At 36.9% G+C, this 11553-nt stretch overlaps 1 protein-coding gene across 1 annotated transcript in view; it reads right to left on the minus strand.

Annotated features, from left to right (window-relative positions):
* The window catches only part of CCDC178 (coiled-coil domain containing 178), a 163557-nt gene that overhangs the window by 3875 nt on the left and 148129 nt on the right, over positions 1–11553 (minus strand). The window contains exon 15 of the mRNA XM_069099541.1: positions 11047–11160. Coding sequence (XP_068955642.1) covers positions 11047–11160 — 114 coding nt within the window. The remainder of the gene's footprint in view (positions 1–11046; positions 11161–11553) is intronic.

An 11553-nucleotide genomic window follows, 5' to 3' on the forward strand; every position in this document is an offset into this window, starting at 1 on the left:
CAAACCTCTCATGGCACTCCTTCCCCCCAACTCTCTCAGCTAGGTCCTATTCCTCATATATTATTTTTTAAAAATTTAAGGCCATTCACTGAAAACTTCCTTTTTCCCCTCTTTCTCATCACCTATCACTCAGGAATCTTCTGCCACTCTCTCATCCTTCACCCCTGTCTCCTCCAACAGACTGCTCTCTCTGTCATTCCCCTTCTTTCACTTCTTTTTAATCTCTCCCTCTGTACTGGCTCATTTCCTACTGCCTATAAATATGCCTATGTCTCCCCTAGCCTGAAAAACAACTCTCAGTTGACCCTGCAGTCCCTGCTATCATCCTATATCTCTTCTGCCCTTTGTAGCTAATTTCTTTAAAAGGCCATCTACAATGGGTGCCTCTGTTTTCTCTCTACTAACTCTCTTTTAACTCCTTAGAATCTGACTTCTGACCTTATTCCACTGAAATTGTTCTCTCCAAAGTTACTAATGATCTGTTAATTGCCAAATCCAATACATTCTCAATCTTTATTCTTCCTGACCTATCTGTAGCCTTTGACACTCTGACACACTTTGACACCCTCTTCTCCTTGATACTCTCTTCTCTCCAGGTTTTCAGGACACCACTTTCTTTTGGTCTTCCTCCTACTTAGCTGACCTCTCCTCTCTCCTTTGCTGGATACTCTTCCAGACCATACTCTCTAACTGTAGATGTCTCTCAGGGTTTTATTTTCTCCCTCTGTACTACCTTACTTGGTGATCTCATTAGCTCCTATGAATTTAATTACCATCTCTACACTGATGGTTCTCAAATCTATCTTTACTGACCCAATCTCTTTGTTGACCTTTCATCTTGCTTCTGTAACTACCTTTCTGACTTCTCAAACTGGATATCTAGTAAACACCTTAAATTCAATATGTCCAAAACAGAATTTACCATCTTTCTCCCTAAGTCCTCCCCTTATCTTCTACCTTCCCTATTACCATAGAGGGTAACACCATCCTCCCAGTCCCTCAGGCTCACAACTTAGAAGTTATCCTCACTATCTTTCACCTCCCCCCATATTCAAGCAATTGCCATGGTCTATCAACTTCATCTCTCAAATATGCACCCTTCTCTCCTCTGTCACTACTATTACTGTAGAGCAGATCCCAATTACCTCATTCCTTCTTTATTGCAATAGCCTGATGGTGGGTTGGCCTGCCTCAAGTTTCTCTACATTACAATCCATCCCCCATTCAGCCACTAAAGTGATTTTCCTAAAGCTCAGGTCCAATCATTTCACCTTCAACCTTCAATCCTCCACTCAATAAACTCCAATGACTTCCTATTGCTTTCAGGAGCAACTGCAAGACGTTCTGTTTGTCATTCAAATCTCTTCATAACCTAAATTCCTTCTACTTTTCCAGGCTTCTTACACCTTACTCCCTGACAAATACTCTTCAATACAGTGATAGTGGCCTCCTGGTTCTTTGATGAATAAGACACTCCATTTCTCAGCTATGAGCATTTTCTCTGGTTGTTCCCCATGCCTTGTTTGCTCTCCCTTCCCTACTCTGACCTTGCTGGCTTCCTTCAAGTCCTAACTAAAATCCTACCTTTCACAGAAATCTTTTTAATTCTAGCATCTTCCCTTTGTTAATTCTTTCCTACTTATCCTGTACATAGCTTGTTTTGTATATATTTGCATATTGGCTCTCCCATGAGATTGTGAGCCTCTTTGAGGGCAAGTGCCATCTTTTGACTCTTTTGTATCTACTATATGCCAGTCACTGTGCTAAGTCTTTTGACTCTTTTGTATCTACACCTCTTAGCACAGTGACTGGCATATAGTAGGCACTTGAAAATGTTTGTTGATTGAAATAAAAAATAAAAGCATAAAATACAGTAAAGAAAAGAAACAACAAACAAAAAAGTAGGAGAAAGAAAGGAAGATCTTCACAAGGATAATCTCAAACACACACACACACACACACACACACACATACACACCACACACACAAATACCTAGCAGACTGTGATAAAATTAATAATCACAGAAGAAACCCTAATGAAATTAATACTACAGGGTAGAAGAAAGTGAAAATAAATTAGAGAAGAAAGGAATATTACTACAATGACAACTTATCCCTTAATCAAAGACCCACATTTGACATCAATATTCTTCTGGTGCTACTGAATAACAATGAGACATGGAACACTAGTCTCCAAGTAATTAAAGATGAAGGTTACCCAAGAGACAATGTAGAAACACATGGCTTATAGCATTTTACCTATGGGAAAAAATTGCAGGGGAGAAGTGGTATAAGGGATGTCATCAGGGAGATGTGTGAATAGAAAAGGAGGTGAATTGATCATGTAGAGAAGAGAAATAACCAATGGATCACTCACATGATCCCTTGGTACCCAGGAAATATCAAGGGATGTAGATGCAGCCCCATACATACTTAGGAAGGATTTATGGTAGGACACAGACAAAAGTCACAAAAAATAGAAAGGTATATAGAAAGGTTGTGTTCTGAATAACTTGAAGGAATGGTCATATTTATGAGTTCACCAATCCAATAAAGTAACAAAACAATAACTAGACCATCCAGACATGAAACCAGAACCACCATAAGAACAAACAGAACGGGTTTCTATTCTAAACAGAAAATGGAAAATTACAAATGAAATAAATAATAGCAGAGGGGGAAAAACACAAAAATGCAGTAGATTGTTGTTTTCTTTTTGGAGTTCAGTTTCCCAGGGGCCATGTGTTTGTTATATATTCTGGGAGACTGGAATTTTGCTTTGGGGGTTTACTCATGAGAAGGACCTTTTGATTCTCTGGACTGAACTCTGAGTAGTTGTCTGTTAAGATCCCCCCTGACTACTCAGATGTTACTGCTCTTCTGATCCAGTGGTGTATGTAGGTGGTTGCATTACTTTGTTCAGATGGTAGACCTTTCTGTTGAATCTCTGTGCTAATTTCTGCTTGTATTTTCTCCATTTTCAGGGTTCTGCCCTTTCCTCTGAACTAGTGAATGTTCTTTCTCTTTTGTATTTTCTCCATGTTCAGGGTGCTGACCTTTCCCCTGAATGAGTAAATGTAATTAAAGAATATTGTTGACCTCCTTTAAAGTTATCTTTCCTTTAAAAAAGCACGTCAAAGAACCTGTGATAGCAGGCCATCCTGTGTATACTAGGGTACTTGCTATTATACCTGGAAAAAAAGATTCAGGAAAGATAATTTAAGAATTATTGGACTACCTGAAAGTCACTATCAAAAAAAAAAAGAGCCTGGACATCATCTTTCAAGAAATTATGAAGAAAACTGCCCTAAGGTCCTAGAACCAGAGGGTAAAATAGTCATTGGAAGAATTCTGTCCTGAAAGAGATCCCAAAAAGAAAATTCCAAGGAATATAGTAGCCAAATTCCAGAAATATCAAGCCAAGTAGTAAATATTGCAGGCAGTCAGAAAGAAACAATTTAAATATCATGGAACCACAGTCAGGATTACTTAGGATTTAGCTGCTTAAGGATTAAAGGATTGAGGGCCTGGAATATGATATTCGAGAAGGCAAAAGAACTTGGATTGCAACCAAGATTCAACTATCCAACAAAACTGAGTATAATCTTTCAGGGGAAAATATGGACATTCAATGAAATAGGAGACTTTCTTTCAATCATTCCTGATATAAAAAAAATCCAGAACTGAATGGAAAACTTAATCCTCAAAAACAAGACTGAAGAGAAGCACAAAAAGGTAAATAGGAAAGAAAAGAGGAAAAAATATGTTATTCAGTAAAGTTGAATTGTTTACATCCCTATACGGGAAAATAATACTTGAGACTCTAGAGAACTATACCTTTATTACAGCATTTAGAAGAGGCATACATAGAAAGAGGGTGTGGGTATAAGTGGACTATGATGTGATAATAAAAATATCAATTAACTAAGTAAGGGGTGAGAAGAAGGATTGTACTTGGAGAAGAGGAAAGGAGGAGGCAGAAAAGAATATATTGTATCACAAGAAGAGATGCAAAGAGCTATTACAGTAGAGGGAAAGAAGGAGGAGAGGCAAGCATTGTTTCAACCTTACTCTCACTGAATTTAACTCAAAAAGTAAATAACATACATGCTTGACAGGGAATAGAAATCTATCTTACCCTATAGGAAACAAAGAGGGGAAAGGGAAAAGAAAAGAGAGGGAGGTGGAGAGAAGGGAGGGCAAAAGGGATGGAAGAAGTAGTAGAGAAGAAGATAAATGAAAGGGAGGGGGCTGATAGATGGGACGGCAGATTGAGGGAGGTGGTGATCAGAAGCAAAATACTGGAAAGGAGGGAAAGGAGAGAGAAAAGCATAAATGGGTAAGAGAGGTGGTGGATGGAGAGAAAAACACAGTAAACATAATTGTGAATATGAATGTGATGAACTCTCCCATATAACAGAGGAAGATAGCAGAGTGAATTAAAAGCCTCATACAATAAAGATTTGGAGCTGGAGCAAAATATATTATGCTTCAGCTAAAAAAAAAAGCAGGGATAACAATCCTGATCTCAGACAAAGCAAAAGCAAAATAGATCTAACTAAAAGAGATAAGGAAGGAAACTACATCCTGCTAAAAGGTATCATAGACAATGAAGTAATATCAATACTAAACATATATGCACCAAGTGGTATAGCATCCAAATGCTTAGAGGAGAAGTTAACTGAGTTAGAGGAGAGCTAGACAGCAAAACTACACTAGTGGAGGACCTTAACCTCCTCCACTCAAAACTAGATAAATCTAAACACAAAATAAACAAGAATGAAGTTAATGAGGTGAATAGTTTTTACAAAAGTTAGATATGGTAGACCTCTGGAGAAAATTGAATGGGAATAGAAAGGAATATACCTTTTTCTCAGCAGCATATGGTACCCACACAAAAAATGACCATGTAACAGGAAATAAAAGCCTCATAATCCAATGCAAAATGACAGAAATATTAAATGCATCCTTTTCAGATGATGATGCAATAAAAATTACATGTAATAAAGGGCCATGGAAAGATAGACTAAAAATTAATTGAAAGCTAAATAATCTAATCCTAAAAAATGAGTCAATCAAATAACAAATCATAGAAACAATCAATAACTTCATCCAAGAGAATGATAATAATGAGACAACATGACAAAACTTATGAGATGCAACCAAAGCAGTTCCTATGGGGAATTTTATATCTGTAAATGCTTACATGAATAACATGGAGAAAGAGGATATCAATGAATTGGGCATGCAACTGAAAAGGTTAGAAAATTAAAAATTCCCAATTAGATACCAAATTAGAAATTCTAAAAATCAAAGGAGAGATCAATAAAATTGAAATTAAGAAAACTGTTGAACTAATAAATAAAGCTAAGAGCTGGTTTTATTAAAAAAAACAATAAACTAGATAAACCTTTGGTTAATTTGATTAAAAAGAAAACCAAATTACCAGTATCAAAAATGAAAAGAGTGAATTCACCACCAATGAAGATGAAATTAAAACAATAATTAGAAACTATTTTGCTCAACTGTATGCTAATAAATTTGACAATCTAAATGAAATGGATGAATATTTACAAAAATCTAAATTACCCAGTGAAGAGAAGATTTTTTCAGCTTTCTTCTTTTTAAAATAAATTCTTTGTTTTATGGGATGCTTCTGTGGGAAGAGGAAGGGAAAGACTGAGGGAAAGATTTAGGCAATGTAAAAACAAAATATGCCAGTTTTTTTTAAAGAGGAATGACTGGTAACTTTGAAGATAATAGTTTCATTTGAGTGATGAAGTGAAAAGTCCTGTTGCAAAGGTTTAAGAAGTCAGTGAAGATCAAGGTAATAGAGGTATCAAGAGTAGACAATTGTATTTTTTGGTTTTTGGTTTTCTTTTTCCTTTAAGAGTTTGGTTGTGGGGCAGCTAGATGGCACAGTGAATAGCACACTAGCCCTGGAGTCAGGAGGACCTGAGTTCAAATCTGTCCTCAGACACTTAACACTTACTAGCCACATGACCTTGGGCAAGTCACTTAACACCAATTGCCCTGCCTTCCCCCCTCCAAAAAGCAAAAAAAAAAAAAAGAGTTTGGTTGTAGGGAAAAAAGGAAAATTAAAAGACAATAACTTGAGTGGAAGATCTAATGAACTATTTTGTCTAATTTTTTTTTAAGGATGGGAAAGATATAAATAAGCTAAGAGAGTCAGAACCCTCCTCAGTTAATATGATCAAAGTCCTGGAGATAGGTGATCTTATGATCTTATGAACCATGCATGCATAGCTGGGAGAAAAGAATACAAAGGGAACCTGGGAGCACTCAGTTTTTGAAGGGCTGTTATGTAGGAGTTGTTTGCCTTTGTTCTGCTCTGTCCCCGTGGGCAGAACTATAGCTACTGGGTTAAAGTTGAAATAGGATTCCTCAGGAGGTAGGTTTTCCCTCAATAGGAATCTTCAAATCAAGACTGGAGGGTGATTTGTTGTGTATAGGCAATGCTTAGTCAAGTGCAGACTTGACTTGTGGCCTGCTTGAACTCCTACGATTCTTCTGCATTTTAAGTTGAGGACCCTTTCCACTACATAACTACTCTATCTCTCTCTCCCTAAGCTGCAAATATATTCTATTGGAAACTGGAGGATTAAGTAAGAGTTGCAAGTCTTAGGAAACTTGAATTCAGTAGTGATTTGAATCTGGTTTTTATTCTGTTATCAAGTGACTTCTACTGTGTCAAATATACATACCCTTCAACAAAGAGAGCCTTAGGGGAAACTGTGAAGCAGATGAAGGGAAGTCTTGGTACCTGTGGCCTCTCTCTGGGGATAAAATTTTCTTTATCTTCCATCTCCATTTCCCCTTAATGGTTTTGTGTGCCCTGGGCTCTCTTGCTAACCCCCCTTCTTGTTTTCATGAAGGAAAGCCTATAACTAATTTGCCCTAAGTTGGAAATGACTTGACATCTTATTTGTTCCAGAAATATTTGTATTTTTTAAAAAGACAGGCTTACCCCACCCCAAAGCAGAGGGCAATACTGAAGTAAAGGTGGAATTGTTTTTTCCTATATGAGGAAATCATCAAAAGGCTGAGGGATCTTACCAGAAATCCTCAAATTATACAACATGGGCAAACACTTGCTATACCTATATAGGCTGAACTTCACTTCCAAAATATGGCAGAATTATTCTCCAAAGAGTTGAGGTCTCAGGAAATTTACCAACCATTTTAACTGTGAAAATGTGAACATGTATTGGGGGAAAATATGAAAAGTGATGAAATATTTTAGGAAAAAAAGTATGAATGAATAGAGAAAAATCAGTCATACCAATTAGAGAAATAATAAGCAGTACATGGAGCCTTATGGCTTATCTTCCTTAATGTTCATCTAAATTTCAGGAGACTTTATTGCTGCTTTTGTGGTAATATATAATTTATCACTACTTATGCCCAATACTCCAGTTAAAATGATAATCCACAAGACTACAAACAAACGAATGAATGTATAGATTTTTTAAATGTATAAGGGAATGAGGAAAAGAGCTGCAGTTTGGTGCAGTGGATAAAAAGCTGGACTCAAAATCAGGAAAGACTTAGGTTCAAACTGCTGAGGAATGTATTTAGTCTCATAGTGGCCCAAGCAACCCTCTGATAGTGTAAATTGCCAATCAATGACCATTTGTACTGGAAGAAAGTTTCCTAAGCAGGAAATTCCCTATACTAATAGTATAGGAAATTGAAAGTCATTTCTCACATATATAACAAACAGATACAGTCCAAGGTGAGAAGCAGCTGAGGCACAGAGGCCATGCAGCCACTGCCACATGGCAACTTCAGCTCCTGGCCTGCAGATTGTAGGGGGGACCAAGCAACCAGTCCAAGGCATAATTACTCTTGCTTTAATCTGCTTGGATCTGGATCGCCATCTAGGGGGGAGGTCCTGGGGTGTGCGACCAACTTGCCAGAGCATGTGGAGGTTTCAGAGAGTGCACCCAACTAATACCTTCAGCAGGTAAGAAAACCCCAGCACTTGGGACAAAGCTCCCTTGTCTTGTAGCAGAGTCCTACTTTGGCAAAAAGCCCAAAAGTCAAGTAATTGAGTGGCAACATGAGCAGGCAAAGGAAGCAAAGCAAGTAGAGCAACCCAACTTTATACTCCTATTTTGGGGACAAAAAGGATCAAAGCATGGAACAAGAGGAAGACAGCAAAGTCAGAACTCCTGCACCAAAAGCTACTATGAAAAATACAAGCTGGTTATAGGCCACAGAGGACCATAAGAAGGATTTTGAAAACCAAATAAGAGAAGTGGAGGAAAAATTGGGAAGAGAAATGAGAACTGTGCAAGAAAATTATGAGAGTCAACAACCTGACTGAAGAAAATAATACCTTAAAAAATAGACTAATTCAAATGGCAAAAGAGGCTCAAAAAGGCAATGAGGAGAAGAATGCCTTAAAAAGCCAAATTTGCCAGATGGAAAAAGAATCTCAAAAGCTCACTAAAGAGAATCATTCCTTCAGAATTAGATTGGAGCAATGGAAGCTAGTGACTTTATGAGAAATCAAGATACTATTAAACAGATACAAAGAAGTGAAAAAATAGAAGGCAATGTGAAATATCTCTTTGGGAAAACCACAGACCTGGAAAATAGATCCAGGAGAGATAATTTAAAAATTGTTAGATTACCTGAAAGTAATGACCAAAAAAAGAACCTAGAAATCATCCTCCAAGAAATTCTCAAGGAAAATTGCCCTGATGTTTTAGAACCAGAGGGCAAAATAGAGGTTGAAAGAATCTACCAATCACCTCCTGAAAAAAATCCCAAAAATAAAACTCCCAGGAATATTATAGACAGGTTCTGGAATTCCCAGATCAAGGGAATTCCAGAACCTGTCTATAATATTCCTGGGAGTTGTAATATTTTCAAGCAGCCAGGAAGAAACAATTTGAATATTGTGGAAACACAATCAGGATAACACAGCATCTAGCAGCTTCTACACTGAGGGATTGAAGGGCTTGGAATATGATATTCTGGAGGTCAAAGGAGCTGGGGTTAAAACCAAGAATCATCTACCCAGAAAACTGAGTATCGTGTTTCAGGAGAAAATATGGTCATTCAGTGGAATTGAGGGCTTTCAAGAATTCTTGATGAAAAAACAGAGCTGAATAGAAAATTTGACATTCAGATACAAGAAGCATGAGAAGGTAAACAGGGAAAAGAAATCATAAGGAACTTATCAAAGTTGAACTATTTATAATCCTACATGGAAAAACGATAATTCTAACTTGTGAAACTTTTCTCAGTATGAGAATAGTTGAAGTGAATAGAAATGTATGTATTGTGTGTGTACGTGTGTATATATATATATATATATATATATACACACATACATACATATGTCTATATAGGAGGGTATATGGGCATATGAATATATATGTGAATGTGTGTATATATGTGTACAGGTATAAAAAGATAGGACCAATTGAATAGGAAAGGATGATACTTAAAAGGTGAAATTAAGAGGTGAGAGAGGAATATAATGAGAGGAAATGGGGAGAGACAGAATAGGGTAAACTATCTCATATAGAAGAGGCAAGAGAAAATGGTTACAATGGAGGGGAAGAACAGGAAGGCAAAAGGGAATGGGTCAACATTATTTGGCTTAGGGAGGGAATGACATACACACTAAATAGGGTATCTCACCCTACAGGAGAGTAGGGGGGAAGGGGATGAGAGGGGCGATGATGGAAGGGAGGGCAGACTGGGGGAGAGGGAAGTTGGAAACACCCACTTTTGAAAAGGTACAGGATCAAAGTGGAGAATAGAACAATTGGGAGGTGGGATAGGAGGGAGGGAAATATAGTCAGTCTTTTACAATACATCTACTATGGAAATGTTTTGCATAGCTACACATGTACAACCTATACTGAACTGCTTATCTTCCCAGTAAGGGTGGGTGACAAGGGAGGAAGGGAATGAATCTGGAATTCAAAGTTTTAAAATCAAATGTTTAAAATATATATATATATACTATTATCAATATTATTTTACATGTAACTGGGAAATAAGCTATACAGGTACTGGGGCATAGAGATACACCATGCCCTATTGGAAAGTCGGAGGGGGTATGGAAGAAAATATGGGAGAGAGCAGATTGGAGGAGGGGATATCCAGTGGGATCGCTATTTTAGGGTGGTGGCTAGGGGGAAAACAAGGAGAAAAGTTGTAACTCAAAATCTTGCAGAAATGAATGATGTAAACTAGAAGTTAATAAAGCATTTGATTAAAAATTTGATACAAAAGTAGAGGGAGAAAAGCTTAAAAGAGAAACTCAGGTAGCCAGAAAGTCAGGAGAGTAAAGAACTCTCCAGCAGCAACATGTTGCTGGTAGGCAAATTTAAAAGATGTTTTCAAAAAATTTTTCTTCTTCTAATAGTTAAAGGATTTAAAAACTAACTTTTTCCATACCAATCCTTTTTTTAATTAAAAGGAGCAGAAGTTTCTATCCCATATACTTTAAATTAAGCAAATTTTTTCTTTATACGTATAATCCACATGAGCTCTGAGGTCTCCAAGCACCTTTTAAAATTAATTTTTAAAGCTACCAAAACATTCCTGTAAAATAAGACATTCATGATAAAAATTTTAAAAATTCTCTTTGTAGTTTATTCGGTTTTGTAGCTGGTACAGACCAACCTCATCATTTACAAGAAGATGCCATCTACTGAGCAAAAGTGTAATCTGCAGGCAAGCTGTATTATGTTCTAAATCTTTAACCCCCCCCCCCCTTATATCTTTCCCCCTGTCCCTCCCATGAATAAAACACAGAACTTACCTATTTAAATTTTACTTTAATCCAACTCAAGGTTATGAACCTAATAAACTAAACTGACTCAAATAGAAAGAAAGCAGAATGTGTGCATATATTCATGCACAAATACATCAGGATGCCTGTGTACATAATTCATCCTGATCAACTAAATAGAAATAACATAATAAAATGCATTTGGAAATTAAATTGATTTTACAAATTCTCATTTCAAAATTGCTTGATGGCATTAAATTCCTTACCTTAGCAGCTTCTATAGCTTCTTTAATTGTCAGTCTTCTCTGAACCAAGTTTGTTTTTACCTCGACCACCAATCTTTTAATTTCTTCTTTGTGCTGTTCCATAACTTGAATTTTCTAGAAACAATCAGATTTAAAATGTGCTACTAAAAAGTCCAACGTTATCCTGTTATTGATCAAGTATTTAAGTCACTTAAAAATACTTCAATCTATTTTGTCTTCAATGGAGGAAAGATACACATACCACTTGTAAGCCACCTGCAGGTTTTATAGGGATAGAGAGTGTACCTGGGATTTCTTTGATATGAGAACTTCCTTCATTTCCTTTAGGAAAGTAAGGAAACTCCCTTCACTAAATTAGGTAGGTACTTTTTCTGCAATTTACAGTCTTGGAAATTTGCCTGGAACACAAAGAGATTGAATGACTTTCTCAGGGTGACAGTATCATCCTGTATCAGAGGAAGAACATTAACTTAGCTCTTGCTGCCTTCAATGTTCCCTCCCTACCCT

Source organism: Petaurus breviceps, unplaced genomic scaffold (genome assembly GCF_028583685.1).
Source record: "Petaurus breviceps papuanus isolate PSGF00001 unplaced genomic scaffold, PetGlider_PUasm1.0 38, whole genome shotgun sequence".
NCBI lineage: Eukaryota > Metazoa > Chordata > Mammalia > Diprotodontia > Petauridae > Petaurus > Petaurus breviceps.